Below are 21,722 nucleotides of genomic sequence, written 5' to 3' on the forward strand. Positions count from 1 at the left end.
ATCTCAATGGTGAAAACTCTCTCATGAACAACACCAGCATCTCAGGACTTCATCTCAAGACAATTCTACCACTCTCCCGGTGGTTCCTTGAGCCGCTGTCACGGAAACCAGCAGCCACTTTACTATCAGCACGAGTGACAGTTAATTTTCTCCTCTGAATTATATGGAGAGAAGGGCTAGCATTGACATGTGAATGGAGACGGTAAAGGCCAGGCAGTTACAGACGGTGACACTTTCCTGGCACAGTAGCAGACATTGCACAACTGGAGACCCAGTAGAATGAATTGCTGCTGCTGAAATAATCGCTAACAAGGACAGTTGGAAAGTGTGTGGCCAAAACTTCTCATCTGCTCTAGGACATCGATGTCTTGCGGGAAAGCAATGTTTAAGATCATAATTTATGGATTGGAAGAGAGGAGACGACGCACACTCTGGCAGGTCCGATGCAAGCAATTTAAAGGACTATGCTCGTTTTTGACAACCTGGACCTTATTTACGACATATTATAAGAAGTTTGACTCACCCAGATCACTTTTGTGTTGTTCGGAGGCCTGTAGAAGAAATTTAAAATCCAGCGCGAGCCAGTATATCCATGTAATGGCGGCGCACGGGGCAAAGGGAATGCAGCTTCTCAAAATCCATTTTCGGCCGCTAAACGGTTGTTTTCATCAATCACATTGCATGAATCGACAGTTGATATTCCTCTACGCGAGCCATTCTTTCGGTTTTCAAATACGTGGTCTGTAGCCACTGTAATATGATCTTTACACTGGCTATGCTCCCTCACATTCTCTGCGCTACGATCGGATTGTTGCTGACGAATGACGACGACAATATTCTCGGCACCAACTACGATCGTAGCGCAGAGAATGTGAGCCGGAGAATAGCAGGCTGCGCGCTGGCCTGTGCGCATGCGTGCTGGAGCAAGTGGGGGAGAGGCTTGTAAAGATCATATTACAGTGGCTACAGACCACGTATTTGAAAACCGAAAGAATGGCTCGCGTAGAGGAATATCAACTGTCGATTCATGCAATGTGATTGATGAAAACAACCGTTTAGCGGCCGAAAATGGATTTTGAGAAGCTGCATTCCCTATGCCCCGTGCGCCGCCATTACATGGATATACTGGCTCGCGCTGGATTTTAAATTTCTTCTACAGGCCTCCGAACAACACAAAAGTGATCTGGGTGAGTCAAACTTCTTATAATATGTCGTAAATAAGGTCCAGGTTGTCAAAAACGAGCATAGTCCTTTAATTTGAGACTACCAACGTAAACTATCAACGTTTCACGCGAGCCTTCATCAGGATATGGCAAACACGAACTACGTGTGGTCTTATATACACACAGGTGTGCAATCACTGGATGAGATGCACCTGTCTAGGGCGTGTCCTGTAATGAGAGAAACTGGACCACGGTCTGCCGGATATCGGCTACATACCAGTACAGGGACACAGTTAATGCAGTGTGCTAGCATAATATAAGTCCAAAACTAATACTAGTACAACAATCCATTAACAGACAATAATTCAATACATCATAATACAGCTAAATGGAAAAACATATATACAAAAATAGTGGACACATCATAAGATCATAATTTAGACACAGAAATAATGTACATGCAGTTAATCAGACAAGGAATGTACAGCAGAGAAAGACCTGAACAGCTTGAGTTTGGGTTAGGTTTGACATATTTTCAGGGGTTTTAATGTTCAGTTTCCAGGTTGCAAGTCTGTTACATTTTTAATACCACTCCCAGCGTCTCCTGATGTTTAATTAAAGTGTTGGGATGTAAAATGTCAGCACAGGTCATGTTCAGGTTACACAAGAGGGGGTTTTACATGGAAATATAGTGTACAGTCCAGTCTCTCTGGATTCATATGATGGTTATGCAGGGTTCATGGTTACGACTGGTCCTGTGGACCCAAGCATTAACATTGAGATTCCCTGAATAACACATCCACATGCTCTTCCACATGATCAATAGATTTTATCATGGAACTATGGGACCTTTTCCACACGATCAAGTCAACTGCTTTTACTCAAGGTTCCCTGGGCTTACACTGACATTGGAAAATCTGCTTTTTCTTTTAATGCCCCTAACTCCTGGAATGCCCTCCAACGCTTTTTAAAACTTGACTCAATGCCATCATTTTTAAAGTTCAAGTCCATGATAATGCACCATTGTACATATGTCTGTAATTGTTTTAGTATATCTTAACATTTTTTTTACTATTTTTATATTGAGTTTATTCATTTAGTTACTGTTTTTATATACCTTCCTGTGTCTCTGTCCACCCAGTAAGGTACATGGTGTTCTTATCCCTGCATGGCTGGTAGCAGAAATGAATGACGGAACGCTGGAGAAACATCACAACCATGACCAGAGGGGAATCAGAGATGGTTCCACGTTCACACCATCTTGTTAAATGTCGCTATTTGATCTTTTCCTCTTGTGAGCAATGTTGTTGCCCGGGAGCCTTTTTAAGTGTGAGGTTATCTAGAACGTTCACAGAGCGAGTTAGCGTTCTGCCATGCCACTCCATGTTGTCTCGCCATTTCTGTAATAAGTACACCCAGACACACCCTAATCTGCCTCGTTCCTCTGATTCTGTCCCTGTGTCCTGTGTGTGTGTGGACAGATGGAGTACAGAGTAGATGATGATTCCTCTCATCTCTCTGTTTCATGTTATCCCATCTCTCTCCCGGTCATTTATCCATTCCCAGCCCTCAATCTCTCTGTTCTCTCTCATTTATTCATTTTTCCATCTAACAGCCTTGACCCATCATTTTATCAAGACATTTATTTGATATTGCTCACCTTAGGGATACAGTTCAGTAAGGATGGAGAGGTTCACTTTAAAGGATGCTCGCTCTCTCTCTCTCTCTCTCTCTCTCTCTCTCTCTCTCACACACACACACACACACACATATCCACAGAGTCTGAGATCAGACAGAGAAATACACACACTGATCAGTCACCGTTTGTTCACCCTTTGACTCGTCCCTCCTTTGTTGTGTGGCGTAAGCTGCTCTCTGGCTGTGCCCTCCCGTGGCTGCCCCGCCCTCTGCTCCGGCTCTGCACCGCACTTCAAACAGATGTGGAGTATTCAATTAGGTATGTCCCAGCTGACAGCTACATTTGCATCTCTTTTTTAACAGTCAGAGTCTCTCTCAAGGATGCTACGTGACTCTGAGCTCAGACCTCGTCCACGCATCTTGTCGTAGGGCAACACTGCCCCCTCAGGCCAAAGTCAAAGTCAAAATCGGTCTTTTTGTCAAATATTATATCACAGAGATACAACATGAAATATTTTTTCCATTAGCTCCTAGAATGTGGACACATCAAGCATTACACATCAAGCAGTACAAAAAAAGAGTATAAAGTGAAACAATGCGTTATGTATGTAAATACAAGATACTGTACATTGTAACTATATCCTGGTACCGTACTTATACATGAAGGGATGGGATTCTGTGGGAGTAGGCAACCCAGATAGCAAGCGGATCTGGGCCATATACAGGCCAGATCTGGCCGTTGTGGCTTAGTTCCGGCCCATATATGACCCAGATCCGCTTGCTATCTGGGAAGCCTGTGCATTGTGTTCAACCCATATTGATGTATGGGTATAGCCTACATTTGTCTCATATGCATTTTCACCGTACAGTATGTAGATATGTATGTATATTCTACCAGGTAAAGAGCTGAGTGTAGCTGCTGAAGGCACTGACCGACCATATCTTACAATTAGACCCTTTTGTGATGTACATGAACTGTATGTATGAGTGAGTTAGAATAGTGGAATCAATAACTCAAGCATGCAATGTGATGTCTTTGCATTAATAGTTATTTGAATGGTTGAGTGGTTTTATACATTCCTTCTATACATGGTAAATGGACGGCACTTATATAATTTTATCCAAAGCGCTTTACAATGGCCTCTCATTCACCCATTCACACACACATTCACACACCAATGGCGGCAGCTGCCATGCAAGGTGCTAGCCTGCTCATTAGGAGCAATTAGGGGTTCGGTGTCTCGCCCAAGGACACTTCGACATGTGAACAGGAGGAGCTGGGATTCGAACCACCGACCCTACGATCATCTCTACCTCCAGAGCCACAGCCGCCCCCTAATCACACTCCTCAGGGACTGAGAGGGCTGGTCTGTAGACCCGGCACTGACCAATTCCACCGGGAGCCTTAAAATGGAATAGGCCTAGTAATGGGAAATAGGCAGTGTTCGCATGAAAATTGAATGAGGGATTTCTGAAGCAAAGTAGTCATGTAAAGTGTAATTTATACAATTTCATATATTCATCCTGTGCCTGCATGTATTTTCCCTTCATATTAATGTATGACATGTTTCACAATCTGATGTAACACTACTTTTCGGAATCCTTTTTATTATTCTCTTTGTATTTAAATTATTTAGTATTAGTTAGGCCAACTCTAATGCCTGTGTGTGTGTGTGTGTGTGTGTGTGTGTGTGTGTGTGTGTGTGTGTGTGTGTGTGTGTGTGTGTGTGTGTGTGTGTGTGTGTGTGTGTGTGTGTGTGTGTGTGCGTGCGTGTGAAACTGTGAGACTGACTCATAAGGCTCCTTGTTTAAAAATTAAATTGCACATATTTGGGCGACATCAGTTCAAGCAATGGAGCGTGAATATATGCTTTTCAGGAACCTCTCACTGAGAAGCTCTATATTAGTCATTTAGCACTTTTCTACCTTTCTCTGCCAACAACAGGGCAGACCAAACCTGCGGAACGTTTCCATGCCAACAGTGCAGTATAGATTCTAAATTCATGTATTTCCTGTAATCCTGGAGATAGATGGGAGAGCTGTGCCTGGAAGTCAGAATTGGAGCTGTGAGAGAGATGGTTGGTTCCCAGACCACCACACAAGCCCTGCAGGTTTGCTTGGACTTTAATAGCTCACTTCACTTGTGGGCCAGAATGCACACACACACACACACACACACACACACACACACACACACACACACACACACACACACACATACAAACACACACACACACTCTCTCTCTCTCTCTCTTATACTTTTTTTTTTTTAATCTCTCTATATTGATTAATGTGTGCACAATCTAGGAGCTAACAGAAGAACATTTCACTACTTGTTGTACTGTAGTAGCCTACATATGTAGTGTATGAAAAATAAAACAGACACGCACACACACACACACACACACTCTCTCTCTCTTCTACCTACCCACACCCATTCAAACCCCATTGTGACATGAACCATCATTACAGAATAAAGGCTATAGGCCATCTCTCATGCATGCTAATCTAACAGCACAGAACCTTTCCTCTTCAGAACCCTTCCTCTTCAGAACCCTTCCTCTTCAGAACCTTTCCTCTTCAGAACCCTTCCTCTTCAGAACCCTTCCTCTTCAGAGCGGTTCCATGGATGCAGGATTGCCACGGCAACTTTTCAATTCACACACGTGAAGACTGTCCCTGGGCCCTCTGAGTGCTCCGGTGTCATAGACCTCCTCATCAAACCATAGCCTGAAACCTCACACTACTAGTAGCTTTCATCTCTGTGTACTGACCTCAAGACAAGCACAGTGGAAAACTTCTGTGAAGTACTTTCAAAGCGGAACTGTGATTAATTTTAATAGATGGGGGTCAGAGAGAGCGAGATGGATCTCTGAGTATAATTGCCTACAATACATGTCCATGGTACACAAAGACTTTAGAAAAATGGTTTGAAAGAAAATACTCAAATTGGAGTGGAACACTGCTGCCATCTAGTGTCTAAAACGTTCAGAGTTAAATGCCACTGTATTGGTAGTAATGGCTGTTATTACATGCTGAGGCTAGTTTTTCAAAAAATACAACCTTGCTTCCTTGGAAAATCACGGATCTAACAGAATTTATTGCAGTTCTTTGGAGGAAGAGAGGCTTTCCTTTACCTGTTCAATCAGAGAATGCCCTGTATAGGAGCTGAGGTATTTAGTGCAAAGAAATTCAAACAATGTCCATTCATTGATGGATTCATTCAGTGATAGAGCCTACACTGGGTAAGAAAGAAAAAATATATTTTTTAGAATCCTCTGGGGGAAAAAAGCTACATATAGCACCAGCTCTGCATGGTTCTGTTAGGAACCTTAACTGATTCATTCTGACCTGAAAAGGGTTCTATTCGGAACCCTTTAAGAGGTAGAATCCTCTATTGTTGTATAGGGCACAATTCTGTGTAGCCAGATCAATACATCCATAGAGCCAGATTAACTTTTACCCATGGGTGTGCAAAGACCGAGTGGAACTTGTGCACATCTGTAGTAGACCTACAGGTGCACTTTTTTCAAGCTCCAACCAGAGCTGTAGCCTACCAGCCATTTCAACGTTATATATATATATATATATAACGCCATATATCATTATGTATTGTATGCTATTTTTGCTTCATGAGTGCAGTGGCAGTTCTAGAGGGTAGTATGGCAAGTAGCCCTTGCCACCCAAGTTGCTGCCCTATTTGTACGGGGGAGATATCCCCCCTACCCAGCTGGAGCCCCTGCCACCCTAGATAAAACTTGCTAGAACCGCTACTGCATGAGTGTAAAGTTGACATGTGACCCAATTAAGTTCACGTAGGTCTACCTATAAGTAGCCTACTTATATTGTGCCATATACTGTAATGTACATTGTAATTCGTCAAGTGTAAGTGTCGTCAGTTTGGAGGTCTACCAACCTGCACTATGATGTATCGTATTAGATTTTGTATGTCTAATGAGTGGTCAGTTCCAGGGGCAACCTGATTGGTCCTTGTAGGTCTACCAACCTATGCAAGTGTTTCTCCTCATGCTATCTGTCTCATACGACTGAAACATTGTACCTATTAAATTGATTTATTGCAAGTGAAGGCAGTGTGTGAGAGTTCTTTTGCTCTACCAAATACATGGGTGTGACATTATATATAACTGGACTATACCATTTCATTTAAGGCTTTACATACGTACAAATTAAGAGTCAAATATAACAGCATTTCACAAAACTAGCTGTCATTTCATCTAGGATAAACTTTCATTACCGGGGGGGGGGGGTTTCACAACGCTGGCTGAGTACGCCCGACTTCTGCAACGAGTAAAACCTGTTAACTCTTCAAATGTGGAACATGGACAGAAGTAAAAATAGCCTTCCGGGTTTTAATTTGTGCAGAAGTCAGGCTTACTCTGTTAGCTAGCTTTGTGAAATACCCCCCAGGTGTTTCATGACAGCTGGCATCTGCATATATCCAATTATATGGGTTTCATTTGTGGCTAAATACAGTTAACTTGAGTATTTTGTTGCATTAGGCTTTTCCATCTCTGCTGTACAAGTAATAGTCAAGATAAAAAGGTAAGTGTGATCAATATCTCACTCTCCTGGTAAATTCCTCTACTAATGTCACTCAAAAGAGCAAGAGACTTACAGTATAACTCAATACTCAGGGACACAAAAAACACATTTAAGGACAAAAGAAAACATTTATTTTCAATGCTGTATTATCCCATGATGGTTGGAAGTCCGTGGGAAATTGCTTCACCCAGCTGTGCTGGGTCTCCCACAGCCTCAGCATCCTCCTCCAAAAGCATTTAGTCCAGCTATTAAAGAGAAATACATGTTAGACATCAACGCAAGACAAGCAGTGGCAGAATCAAGCTTTTAAGGTGGCATGTGTAGGTCGTTTATAAGTCAAACTTCTGATTCAATGTTGAAATATAGAGACATCCGAAAAAGGATCTCTGCTGGGTATTAATGTGGTTGTATAGCCTACGTTTGATGGGCTTATATCAAATTCTGTGGGTGGCCCAACAACCCAGGACGCAAAGTGATGACTGAATGCAGGACGCTTAAGTTACCTTCACAAAGCCGATGTCTTTGGCGTACTGTCTGAAGCACTGGCGACACATGTTGAGCCCGTATTTACGGATAAGTCCGTGTCTGTTCGAGCATACCCGGCTGGAAAAGAAGATAACCAGTTACATGCATGCATTGAGTAATAGACAAATTCACTGGCCCCGTCAACAATTCCAATTCAAAGTCAGCTAACGTTAGCTAATGGTGCGTTCGTTTGTGGTCGGAGGTGGCAAGTCGCAAGTTACCTACCTCCGACCTGTGTGCATTCAGCTATATACCATTATATCACAGTTACCTAGTTATATCTATATACCATTATATCACAGTTACCTAGTTATATCTAGTGCATTCGAGCAACTGGGGGCTGAGAAACATATCCGAATTTGCGACGAGGAAGTGCGAGTTCATGCGGCGTTTTATTTAATCATTCCTAGTAGCAAGTCGCAATTTGCCACCTCCCAGTTATAAACGAACGCACCATAACTACCCTAGCTAGTAGTAGCTAGCAAGCTAGCGTTAGCTCTCTCTCGCCCAGACGGCAGAAATACTAACGTACTGAAAGTTTGAAAATATCAAAACAACACACTATAGACAAAAGACTAAGTAATGCATCAAAACGTAGCACACAACTTGCGCATTAAAAATCAGTTCCACTTTAGATCAACGAAGTAGGAACCTTGCTAGGTAACTTAGCTAATACAACACCGGCGTTGTGCTGGATGCATTACTGGAACAGCCGCCATGTTAGCTCGAGCGCAGCCACCCATGTGGTACACATTTCAGACAAAATATTTTGGCCCAAATACCATCGAACGATCTCTGAAATCAACTCAAATTAATATATGTATCACTATTCAACATTATGTCCAGAATGACTGACCAAGATCGGGATCCCTGGCCGAATTTTCTAGGGTGACTCCAATAGAGCTGCTGATGGCCCATCTTGTCTCTTTCGCTCGAATGTCGAAAAGGAAGGAAGAAGGGTGCGCGTGCGCAACTAATACTCTACTCTTTCCGCTCACGAGGAAGATATGGCGCCTCCTTGCGGAATGTAGTGCTCCTGCCCCAAGGAGGCCCTGCAACTTTTCACTGCTTTGGTGATTATGCTGTAGTAAAACAAATGCACACAGTCCATAGGTAGCTCAGCTGGTTGGAGCTTGATGCAACCGATGCTGTGTCTGGTCTATGCTTGTGTTGTGCAGTTGCTTTCTCCTGTATAAAGCAAGCTAGGCCTATGCTAATTGCATAGGACATTACGGGCTTAGCCCATGGATGTATTAGGCTTAGCCCTATTCACGGCCGTTCTGCTCTGACTCTTCCCTCTGTGAGAATAAGGGAGGTGGAGTTGTGTCTGCCACCAGCTTCCATTAGTCTGTTTCACGCTAGCCAAGGTTTTGGTGACTGGTTGGGAGTGAATTAATTCCTGAGTGCCTTGACTGCTGATGCTGTTCACGTTGTATTTGTTCATGTTGTGTTTGTATTAAAGCTCTTATAAAGAAACGCAGGGCCGACGATTAGGTACGTTACTGTACTGTGATCAAACGCAGGGCCGAGGGTAACGTTATGTCACTTTACTGTGATCATCACGTTTCCTACTGCACTTCTAAACTTCTTTTGTATTTGTATCACAGCAGTTGCATAGTGCCACCTATTGGCCTGGAATAGAATTAGGCCTATTATTTTTATACATAGCTGGAATCACAAGGACTGGGGGTATGTGGCTCGCCGGCTGTGGTCCAGGGTGTGTCTCACCCTGGCATCCACCAGTTCAGTTTTAATACGCCACATGGATAGTTCTGGGCTAGAACTAATCAGTCACCACATTTATAACCGAACCAATCACTCCCTACATTTACAACAGAACCAGTCAGTCACTACATTTAGAGCAGTTGTGGATCATGGACTTCCGCTCAGACAGACCCCAGGTGGTGAATACGCAACCACACCTCATTCCCCCTCATGCTCAACATGGAAGCCCCCCAGGGCTGTGTGCTGTCCCCACTACTGTACTCCCTGTACGCACGACTGTACAGCCACCTTCGACTCCAAAGCTATCGTCAAGTACCTCTCCCTCAGGCAGATACTCCATACTACCCACCGACACCTCGAAAGACTCTTCACCACCTCCATACTGCTCCCGTCCCAAAGCCTGGACCACAGCATCAGTGCAATATCACTACCACAGTACTACTAAATGACAGACATGTGCTTCAATGACACGTAGTAGCCTATGTGTTCCATGTTAGTGCACTGGATTTCCAGATAGGAGTATTATGCATTCTTAATCAATAACACCTAGGAGATTCTTAATCAATAATGCTTACTACAGTAGTAGGTATTCTTAATCAATAATATCTACTATAGTAGAGTCCATCCTTTTGCTCTCTGCAATCTGATTCTCTCCTGTCTGGTTGTAAATTCAACATTTTCCAGGACCTTGCTTTCCAGGACCTTGCTTGGTTACAGGGATATAGCCTACACTATATGGACAAAAGTATTGGGACACCTACACATTACACCTACAGGAGCTTTTATGACATTCCATTCTAAATTCATATGTCACATACTGCGTACAGCATAGAAATGTATAGAATAGATTGGCTCCTATGGATCAGGCCCATTGCCACTGATATCCGATCTAGTTATTTATTCAATACCCAATCTAAATATCAGATAGGTGCATCCCTACCCATAATACTTTTCCAGATGCTCAGAGCTCCTTTAGAGAGGAGGAAGGGGATGTAGAGATTAGAGAATTCATTCTGCTGCAGGCCGACATGTTTTATGCAACTGACTCTTTGAATGTCCTCCAACGCACCACACTACCGGTGGTGAGGGTAAAGCTGCGGTTTTGGACAAGCTCCATAATCATGCTGACCATGTGCCTGTCCGGCAGCAGGCAGAGCAGCTTGCAGGTGAGGCCGCGGTGCCATACGGTGTCGTAGGCAGCCGTCAGGTCTATAAAGACGGCTCTGGCCTTCTTTTTGGCTGAAAAGCTGTCCTCAATGTCTTTAGTCATCAAAGTGATTTGATCTACGGTCAATCTCCCACGTCGGAACCCAGCATGCTCCTGTGGGAGCAGTGGGTCGATGATTGGTTCGACGCCGGTGTAGACAAGACGCTCAAGGATTTTGAAGGGGATACATAATAAAGAGATGGAGCGGTAACTCTCGGGGTTCCCTTCAGGCTTGTTCGGCTTATGGATCACGACAACTAGGGCTCTTCTCCAGATTTTGGGGATCTTGAGTTGGCGCAAGCAGGAAGAGACAAACGCTCTTAACCAGGACTTCAAGGCATACGTGGCATGGAGTATAAGCTCCGGGCAGATAGAATCAGGTTCTGGAGCTTTTCCTGGCTTTACATTCTGGAGGGCAGCAGCAAACTCCTCCAGTGTGAATTCACCGGAGATGTCAGTGCCGATAGGAGTTGTGTCCTTCCAGAGGTCAGACACCTCTTTTGCCACGAGACCTGACGATTCGCGGCCTTTGCCTTCGTATGTCCCACTTTTCACAAATCGTGATGCAATTTTGTTTGCAGAGACGGAGCAGTGATGGGGGGACTGTCTAGACCTACCAGTGAGGTTGTTAAGGATGCTCCATGCCTTGCGGCTGGAGTGTGAGAAGTCGATGTAGTTAATGGCCTCCTCCCAGTGTTCTTGTCTCCTTCGGCTGAGTCTTGACAGCAGGGCTGAAGCAAGCCTGTCTGACTCAGCTCCTGGGGGGGGGGGGGCAGAGGAAGGCACAGTACTCTGCATCCCAGCACGGTTTGTTGTTGTTACGACATCCGTGTGGGATGGATTTTTTGGCCACTTTCACCAGTATGCCACAGAGTTCCCGGTACACCTCGTCCACATTGTTGATGTTAGGTGGTGGGAGACACCTCGTGGATCTATGGCTATGGAGGCGGTAGTGTTTCCAGTTGGCCTTTCAGAAGTTCCATCGCTTCACCGGCTCGCTCAGGACGAGGTCCACAAGTTTAGGCATGGTTATCAGCGATGGTCGATGTTGGGACGTGGGAACTTTCCTACGCGTCTATCAGGGAGCCGGTTATCAACGCCGATGCTCACGAATGCCAAGTCAGGATTCATCACAGTTTTCCAGCGACCTGAGAGAAAGCTGGCTGCAACCTTGGGATCGTACAACAGGGCCAGGCTGTTGTTTGCTGGCCAAGCAGCTAGGTTTTCTCTGTCGGATGTATCGGTGCTGTATCCCCAATCCTCATGCTGGCAATTGAAGTCGCCAGCATAGAGGCAGGGGTGGGGGAAGACTGGAAGGTACGCTGGGGTGATTTGCGAGGGCGGAGGCTTGTAGACGTTGACGATAATTTGAAGCCGGCAACATCCACGCACAACCACTCGACGAGAGTCCAGTTCAACCTTTGATGGACGAACGTAGCAAGGCCATGTTTCCTGCTTAGGATAGACCCAGCTAGATCAAAAGTTGGGAGAACTTGCTTATCTGCTGTTACACAGTGAGTCTCCTGGAGGAGGATGACGAGGGCCTTGGTGGTGAAGAAGCAGAAGAAGAATGCTGAAGGTGAAACATCTCAGTTTCCTAAGGAGAGAGAGACGCTGACATGCCTTTTTATGGATGTAGTCTGCGCTGGTCTGAAAAGTGAGAGATTATTGTCAATGATTGTTCCCAGGTATTTAAAGTGATTGCCCTGTTCCACTTCTTGCCCCTTCATGATAGCAGGCTTGAGGGCAGGCCCTATGCTGCATGCTCCCATCCTACCTCCCAGACACAGCTCCATGGTATTACTGAAGATGGCTCTAGCCAAGTTAGCTTGTATGCAAATATGAGTATGAACACGTGAAATAGAAGTGTAGCTGGAATGTAAATATGGTATAAACATTGATCTAATAGAAGTGTATGGATGTAACTATGTGTATGAACATATATTTCAATAGGAAACAAGAATTTCTGTGGAAATTAAATTCAGTGAAAAAAGGGAAGCTTGTGTCAAGTTTGAGGCTACCTTTTGTAAACCTGTGTGGATCAGTCTATGAATGAAAAACGTGTATAGTATTTGTGCAGAATTAATTGAATATTTTCATGAAGATAAAATAAAAGGGTGGGGTCGTAATTACGGAAGATCATTAGGGCCAACAGCTGAGTTTTTTTTTAAGCTTCTGAGTTTAAAGTTCTGACTTTAATCTCAGAAGTTATTTCTGACTTTTTTCTCAGAAATTCTGACTTTAAAGTCAGAAATTCTGAGTTTTTTTTCTCAGAAATTCTGAGTTTAATCTCAGAAGTTGTTTCTGACTTTTTTCTCAGAAATTCTGACTTTAAAGTCAGAAATTCTGACTTTAAACTCAGAAGCTTAAAAAAATAATAAACTCAGTTGTTGGCCCTAATGCTCTTCCGTACGTAATAGTGGGAATTCCGAATGATTTATTATTTAGTAAACGCAAGCGTCAACATGAAAAAGTGAGAGCAATCAACTTGACAGTCCAAAATGGCGGCAGCCCGGCTCATTAGCTGAGTAGCTGGGCGTATTGGTTCCATAGCAGAATCAATGGAGTGTTCCCTCTTGGCATTCCATAATCTTTGGCTAGAATGCATCGTGGGAGGACTGGCCATAGAGGTATAGGGGACTGGCAGGCAGTAGTTCCGTATTATCGTTGGTATTTTGTTTAGTTGCGTGCCTCAATAAGCCCCAATAGCATATCCTGTTTTGACGCCGAACGCGCTATATCCGTGGTCAGAACGTGTATTTTCGATGGGGGTACTCACGTTCAGAATTGGATTAAACTTCACTTCAAAATAGCCAATAGTAGTTCATTGGGCTAGCTAATAACAAGTCGTAAAAAGTAGAATAAACACCTGTAAGAACAAATGAAAGGGAAGTAATATGCAATTGGCTAAAAGTAAATTAAATCAATTGATGTAATATTTATAATTCATTAATGACATAAAGATAACTTTCTCCTTTTATCTTTCAACACCATTCTCTTTCACTAGCTCTTTCTTCAAGAGCATTTGGTTTCCTAGTATTCACTTTTCATGTTCTTCGCTTCAGATAGCATAGCGTAGCATATTAACGTAGTGTTAGATGCAATAAATATGCTTACTCCCATTTGGATAGTGATTGAAAATTCTGTTTTCTCCAATTTGAGGTACAGTGAAGAAAATTTGGCCACAGCAAGTGTGATCTTTTAAATAGAAATGTCATCTTGGGCTGAAATTAAAACTCATAAACTTTTATGAGGGAAGGGAAGTTTTTCATATACAAGTGAGGCGTGTGTGTGCGTGCGTGTGTGTTGCTTGCGTGCGTACGTGCGTGCGTTCGTGTGTTTCTACCGTATTTAGGACAGTGTTCTTTTACATGTTTTCACAGGAAAGTCCCCAAAGGTAAATTTGTTCTGCGTGACCTTTATTTTGAAATTCCTGTCAAGAATGCTACCGGATATGAGTTTTGTAATTGAGGCTAGCTTCACACTGATATTTTGTCCAAGCTCGCTCCCCAGGTTGCTGATAGATATTTTCAGCCAAACATCTGGAAGTGGATCGGGGGAATGGAGGAGAATGAATCATTTACGTCTATCCACTGTTGATTTTTGCTGAGTGAGCTGCGCTGCGACAAGAACTTGTCTTTGGTAATTATTGAAATGTTCATTGCGTTTACGCTGGAGCTTGCGACACTTATGATCAATTGGAGGGCTCTTGTAAATAAAATAGCTTGCTATCCTAAGTGCCAGATAGCTAGCCATAGCTTCGCACCTAGCTAGCACTAACAACAGCTGCTGGTTAGTACGCTATCAAAAAGGGAAATATATGTTTGTTGTTTGCTATCTGTAACAGCTGGATTGGGATCGACCTCCGTCCCTTCCGTATCGTTAGCTAGTAGCCTACCTAGCGCGGAAACGTCGCGAGTAAACGACCAAGATTCCAGATCTGTTTATTCCCCCCATGGTCCGAGCATACTAGGAACTTGACTAGGGTTACGCCATGTAAGCACACCTCACTGGCAAACGCAATAACAGTGGCTTGCCAACCAATATTCAGAGGAAAGCGTCTATGCTTTGATAATTTCATTTTTTTCGCATGGAAACTGCAGGTAAGGTTAACAAAAACCTTGTAATCGTCGCATTGTAAGTAGCCTAATGCTATGCAAATTGCTCCATGTCCAGTGGGAAGTAGGTGCTGCGACTGGAGCCTGTGTCTGTTCACTGTATTTAGCTTGCGTTCATCCTTGAAGTTTAAATTGAAAAAGCGTGCATGACACAGTCACATGCACTTTCATGATACAGGCATGTTGCATATTCATGCACCTTACATTGTAGTTCCCTTCGCTGTATGTAAATCTTTGTTATGTCAATGTTTGTGCTCAAACCTGATACCACAGCTATCTCAATTCTGTCTTGATATGTAGCTATATTGATTGTGACAGTGCCTCTAGGCAGTACAGATGAGAGCTCAGCCAAGAAGCCACTACAGAGATAACAGAGCTAAAAAAGAGAGGTTAGAAGTGGAACAGATAACAGAATAGTATGGGACAGTCTGTACCCAGAGTCTCTATTATGATTTGTTGCTGAGGGTGCTGGTATTCTTGTCAAATTATTTGTCAATGAACGATGGGACAAGTGAATATACTTATAATTTCTCCTGTCTTTTTTTGTCTTGAAGTGGTTACATGAACACCACTACCCCGCTGCCTCCTATCAACATGCCTTATGGGATATACACCTGGCACCACTGACATTCCAGAAGAATTCATGTTTACATTCCAAAAGCTGGCCTAAGTGTCAGTATAATATCTGAAGAATATCGATCGCTGCTTCCTGGCCAAGCACACCCCACTGGCAAATCTGTCCTCCTCCGTTTCTCTGCAATCAACTCCTCTCCCTCCCAAGTCCTCCCCACTGCCTACCATGAGATTCCGAATCTACAAGAGGAAGGTGGTGATACTGACGCTGGTGGTGGCTGTCTGTGGCCTGGCTTTCTGGAGCAGTGGGAAGCAGAAAAAGAGCAGCAGTGCATCTTTCACCAAAGAAGTTGAGACTGTGGGTAGAAGCAGCAGCAGCAGCAGTAGTAGTAGTAGTAGCAGTAGTAGTGCCAACCAGGTACAGGCCACAGCTGCAGTCAGCAAGGTACCTGTACCACCACCTGTCAACCCCGTAATCCCGGTCAACCCTGTAATCCCAGCCGCACCTGCAAATGAGTCCCACCAGGAGAAGGAGAAAGTGGTCAAGCCGGAAGTAGACAACACCACCTTGGTCTACCGCGGCATTGTGTTCCAGCTCAACTTCGACCAGACGCTGAGGAACGAGGAGAAGTTCAAGGCGGCGAGGCAGAAGGACGATTTGGTCGTGGTGGTCCAGGTCCACAACCGGCCTGACTACCTGAGACTCCTGGTGGAGAGCCTGAGGAAGGCCCGGGGCATCGAGGGCGTCCTGCTGATATTCAGTCACGACTTCTGGTCCCCCGAGATCAACCAGGTGGTTGCCTCTGTCGACTTCTGCCAGGTCCTCCAGATCTTCTTTCCCTTCAGCATTCAGCTCTACCCCCAGGAGTTCCCCGGCAACGACCCCAAGGACTGCCCCCGAGACATTTCCAAGAGCGCCGCCTTAAAGCTGGGCTGCATCAACGCAGAGTACCCTGACTCGTTCGGCCACTACCGCGAGGCCAAGTTTTCTCAGACAAAACACCACTGGTGGTGGAAACTGCACTTTGTGTGGGACAGAGTCAAGGCCATGAAGGACCACAACGGTCTGGTCCTGCTGATTGAAGAGGACCACTTCATGTCCCCGGACTTCATCCACACCCTCAAGCTGATGGCGGCCCTGAAGAGGGAGCAGTGCGCCGACTGCGACATCCTGTCCCTGGGGAGCTACAGCCACATCGGCTACTCCAGCAAAGCCAACAAGGTGGAGGTCAAAGCCTGGAAGTCCACCGAGCACAACATGGGGATGGCCCTGGGCAGGGACACCTACCAGAAGCTGATCCGCTGCACCGACGCCTTCTGCGCGTACGACGACTACAACTGGGACTGGTCGCTGCAGCACCTGACCGTCACCTGCCTGCCGTCCTATTGGAAGGTGATGGTGAACGAGGCGCCCAGGATCTTCCACGCCGGGGACTGCGGAATGCACCACAAGAAGTCCGTGTGCATGCCGGCCACCCAGAAGATTAAGATAGAGAACATCCTCCAGAGCAGTGGAAACCAGCTGTTCCCTAAGAACCTTCTGATCACTAAGAGACTGCCGGCCCCCGGGGCCGGGGGGGTGGCCCCCCATGTTAAGAACGGAGGCTGGGGGGACATTAGGGACCATGAACTCTGCAAGAGCTACCTTCGATTACAGTGACCTTATTACAATTATTACTATTCTCTTTTGCATCCACTTTAAAGAAAAGAAAGCCTTTTAAAAATAAATCTTTATGGACTATTTCTTCATAATGCCTGTTTTATTGGACTGTTCCAAATAAAAAAAAGAAGTATGTTGGGTTTGGGCTTCTGTGTCCCCACTGTCTCTTTGTTTTGAATGTTTGCTTTAAAAAAAAAAGTGCCGTGTTATGGAATGTGAACCATGTAGCACATTAGTAATTAGAATACATATTTCAGTAGTTGATATGATGGTGAATGATGATATTATAACATGATTGGTGGTGAGATTAAAATATTTCTTCTTAGCTAAATTTATTCTGGAGATGTAGAACATTGTTGTAAATCTAATCCGAATGAGTGGATTTTGCAATCCCTCTGTGCATGCATAATTCATTTGGAGGTATTTATATCATGAATTTGCTGAGATCAAAGAAGATCCTCAGAGACATCTTGTCCTATTAATTGTCTCTCATTTAGCTCACCCTTAACAGGTTTATCCTGTCTGACTGTTGTATTTCTATGAGCAATAAGGAATGAGATCCTATCAGGTTTATTAAGATTGCAAAGCTGATGCTGTGCATATAACGCCAAGATGATGTGCTGCTAGTGAACCCCCCGCCCCCAATCTCAATTAACATAATTTACATTATCGGTTTTAGAATGATTAATCTGCAGTCATGAGGCTACTCCTTGACCCTCCACTGCCCTCTCCTTAAGATGGACAGAAGACGAGGGTAGTCAAAGGCAGTGAAATATAGTATTTCCCTTAGATATTTCCCTTATATCCATCAGATATGGGTTTAATTAACATAATCCCACATGTAAAAGGCTGCATGGAAGACTTGAGGGTTAGGATTTAGGATAGCCAGACATGTTTTTCACTATTTGTGCCATAGTGAGTGCATTTGCATTTTAAGTGCTCCGAGTGTGGCTCAGTATTGACAGTTTGCGCTGAGGGCCAAGCTTGGTGGCTTCGCTGAGGCATCATTGATTTCCCTCCGCTCCTGGGCAGGCTACATCTTTTACAGCCAGGCCTGCGCACTCTTCACAACCTTAAATAACTCCAAAGACTTTGCCTATCTGGCTGCTCCACCGCCAACACTTTCATGAATTATTTACCGATGGATGTAGGATGGATAGATAGAGTAGTTAGATATACAGACAAGATAAGATATATACTTTATTTATCCCCAAGGGGATTGTTGGAATGCTGGCAGGCCAGGGAATTTTTGTTCATGATTTAATAATCTAGTGTGGCCTTACATTACAAGGCATGTGACATTGCTCGGGGCTGCTGTGCGATCATATGACCAGTGGATTGTACAGTTGCTCCCTTGATGAATCAACCCACCAATTAGGCTTGTACCTCTCGGGCGAACACTGTGACCTAGACTAAAATAGAGTAGAAGTTGATGCTTAGTCTAGCATCAGTGATGGTTAAGGCTCGGGGTGGGAAAACCAAGCATTATCTGGTGTCCGGCCAGGAGACAAATCGATAACGCCTTTGCATTCCATCAGCTGATCATTGTTGTTAGGTTTGAGATTTGTCGACGTAATCGTCTTGTGTGTTACAGTAGGTAATCTATCCTCTCCATTTAGGGCAGTCATGCACTCACCATCAGCCCAAGCTTTCAGGTTTGTGCTTATAAATTATGAATGGCCACAGCACATTGCTAGAAAAACAGAACAGGGGGTCAATACAAAGGGATATAGACATGAGGGAATTACATTAGGAAAGGGTGAGTGATACAGAAGCTTTCCAAAGCAATTGGGTTCTGGATTCCTGTCAAGCTAGATCTATTACCCATGATTCCCATTTGTTTGCAGGTTTTTGCTCTAGACTCTAGAAAATAAAGTTTTGGTGCAGAATGCCTGTAGCCTATGATCTCTGTTATTACGTTACATAATCCATATGAGGTAGCCTTAACACTGGCTGAAATTCAAGATCATTTTCACAGTAATATGATGAACATTGTTAAAATAAAAAAGAATGTTTTTAATTAAACATCATTGTAGGATTCCCCCGGGCTAGGCTATATTGCAGATGGTAATCTTCTGTGCGACTGCATAGGATTTATGTGAGACAGCTACACGGCTCTGATCCAGAATACACACACTCAGCGTAATGCAACATTGATCTGTGCTGCCCAGGGGAGAGCGAGGGGGGGGGTTACCCAGAAACAGAGAGACTCTTCAGAGTGAGGGGGGCACAGTGCACCCTCGCCACTGGCTGGCACTGCTCCTATCTCTCCTCTGGCCAGTGGTGGGAAACTCCGGATCTGCAGAGTTCTACTGTTTGCCAGTCTTCTCTGCCGCAGACTTGGAACCATCTCATTTGTGCCATTTCCCCACGGGGATCAATAAAGTAGGTTACTACTACTGCATCAAGGGGATATGAAAGGGTCTGTAATAAGAGTAGCCTATAAGTGCTAAAGTAGCCTACACAGCATAGACCTGAAGGGAATTAACACCATGAACTTTGATTAAGGTCACCAGCTCAAAGCTGCACTGAGACAAAATGGAGCAGAACAGGAAACAAGGGAAGTGGCCAGTAGGCTACACTTCTAGAGAAACTGGTCTGTCTCAAATCACTTACCTTATTCACCCCTCATACTGTATCTTATTCTTACATGTTCATTTTAATAGCCTAATTTAGCTTATCCAAACAAAGCGACTTAAAAGAAGTAGACTACATTTGTCAAGAGAAACCAATTAGCCAGATGACATTTTAATCATAAAACATTTCTGGGTTTCATATAGGCCATATACAGTACCCCTATATTGCTTATGAAACTGAAATGTTTTATGATTAAAATGTCATCTATAGGTTTAGCAGATGAGATTATCCTTGGTTGCTAAGAGTTGCATGTTGAGCAATTTGAATGAGGATCGAGCTACATTGCGAACTCCCTTGTCAACTACATGCCTTCAAGAAAGATCGGGAGTGCAGCCTTTGTCAATTATGGCCCAAAGCTATGGAACACAATACCTATAGATATCAAGGAAGCCAGCTCGCTAAATACTTTTAAAAGAAAGCTAAAAACATATCTCTTCACTCCTTTTACACTTATTATGATTTATTATTATTAATATTATTAATATTATTGTTATTATTATTGTTGTTGTTATTATTGTTATTATTATTATTGTTCTTATTATTGTTATTGTTATTATAACTATATCATACAATCATGTTTGATTTTTTTTGGAAACCTTTCTTTTTGTTGTAACCTGAGTTCAGTTTATTAACGGGCTGAAGTGAGGCCAAACTGCAGCCTGCCTGCCAGGTCTCTGGGTGTGCCGCAGACTCATTAGCCAGGCTCGTGTTCCCCCCCGACGCCCCCGCCCTCTCCCCACTGACTCTATACCCCTCGCACTACTTGCACACAACCTCTGATTGTTCCACATATCTCAATGGCACACACACACACACACACACACACACACACACACACACGGCACACATAAAACATTGCTCATCTATCACACTACAATCTGCACCCACTGCATATACACTCACTACACTCCATTCTGTATATATTACGTAAATTGAATTCATGCCCTCCTTTTTTTAACTGTATATTGTATTTTGTACTGTAATTTGTTTGCACTGTATTTTGTATTTGCACGGTATATTGCATTTGCACTGTCATGTCTTTTCCCTGTCTTGTCCTGCACTCTGTCCTACAGTATGTCGTCTCCTGCATTACCCTAGACAGATTCCTAGTATGTGTGTACCATATACATGGACAATAAAACGGATCTTGAAAACGGATCTTGCATTGTGAGCATTTGTGGACTTCCCTGTCCCCTGGGTTGCCACAGGTCACAACATGTAAAAATGCTTCGGAAAAGAACAAATTGTTGGAATGAGACAAACATTATTGCCTAAATAGAACACTACAGCATTGAAAGAAGGAACTAAAAATTAGGAGGGTTGGGGGGGGGGGGGGTGTCAATGAGTTGATCGATAGAACCTTGCAGAATTGAAAGAAGGAAGTGAAACAAAAGAAATAACTAGAAAGGGTGCTCAGAGAGCACAGACCTCTGCCCATGAATGCCTTTTGTCAGTGGAACCCAGTTGAACTGGGTTAACTCACTCCTCACAATGAGTACTGTCTTTACTGTCTTGCGCACTGGAGATGTAGCAGTTCGGTGGTGTAACTGGTAGCTGAGATGATTAGAGGTGGTCATGTGTGTTTGTAAATCAGAGGACCCGGGTTTGATCCCAGTGTGGGCAAGTTGTGGGAGGAAGAGACACTGACTTGCAGCCAGAGGGGGCGTTGAGGTGCACTCTGGGTTCTCCCCCCGCACACCCCAGCCCAAACCCCGGGTCTCTAGCGCCCCCACACAGGGAGCTGGCTTCGTTCTAAGTTTTGTTTTCATACGTGGACCCGGCCTGTGATTCGGATCCACTCCAAAATGTAATGGGTTCTCAGTTAGCCCATGCTACACCCCTACTCAGAGTTTCATGAAAATTGGTCAGGTAGTTTTTGTGTAATCCTGCTAACAAGCACAAATACACCCCCC

General features: G+C 44.1%; 2 protein-coding genes across 4 annotated transcripts; one reads left to right on the plus strand and one right to left on the minus strand.

Moving 5' to 3' along the window:
* Nucleotides 1-7,478: 7,478 nt before the first annotated feature.
* Nucleotides 7,479-8,834, minus strand: rps29 (ribosomal protein S29). Its single transcript, XM_084439264.1, has 3 exons — nt 8,746-8,834; nt 7,868-7,967; nt 7,479-7,609 (listed from the first exon to the last, which is right to left on the minus strand). Exons 1-3 carry the CDS (start codon nt 8,805-8,807, stop codon nt 7,601-7,603), a joined length of 171 nt encoding a protein of 56 aa, XP_084295390.1. The 5' UTR covers nt 8,808-8,834; the 3' UTR covers nt 7,479-7,600.
* A 5,488-nt stretch (nt 8,835-14,322) lies between these two features.
* Nucleotides 14,323-17,264, plus strand: mgat2 (alpha-1,6-mannosyl-glycoprotein 2-beta-N-acetylglucosaminyltransferase). 3 transcript variants are annotated; one of them, XM_084440241.1, is made up of 2 exons: nt 14,323-14,463; nt 15,494-17,264. In XM_084440241.1, exon 2 carries the CDS (start codon nt 15,739-15,741, stop codon nt 17,170-17,172), a length of 1,434 nt encoding a protein of 477 aa, XP_084296367.1. In that variant the 5' UTR covers nt 14,323-14,463; nt 15,494-15,738; the 3' UTR covers nt 17,173-17,264. The 3 variants fall into 3 exon arrangements, with proteins under 3 accessions (XP_084296367.1, XP_084296368.1, XP_084296369.1); XM_084440242.1 differs by lacking the exon at nt 14,323-14,463 and adding an exon at nt 14,498-14,924; XM_084440243.1 differs by lacking the exon at nt 14,323-14,463 and adding an exon at nt 14,533-14,613.
* The last annotated feature ends 4,458 nt before the right edge of the window (nt 17,265-21,722 follow it).

The sequence above is a fragment of the Borostomias antarcticus genome (assembly GCF_949987555.1).
Source record: "Borostomias antarcticus genome assembly, chromosome: 6".
In the NCBI taxonomy this organism is placed as follows: domain Eukaryota; kingdom Metazoa; phylum Chordata; class Actinopteri; order Stomiiformes; family Stomiidae; genus Borostomias; species Borostomias antarcticus.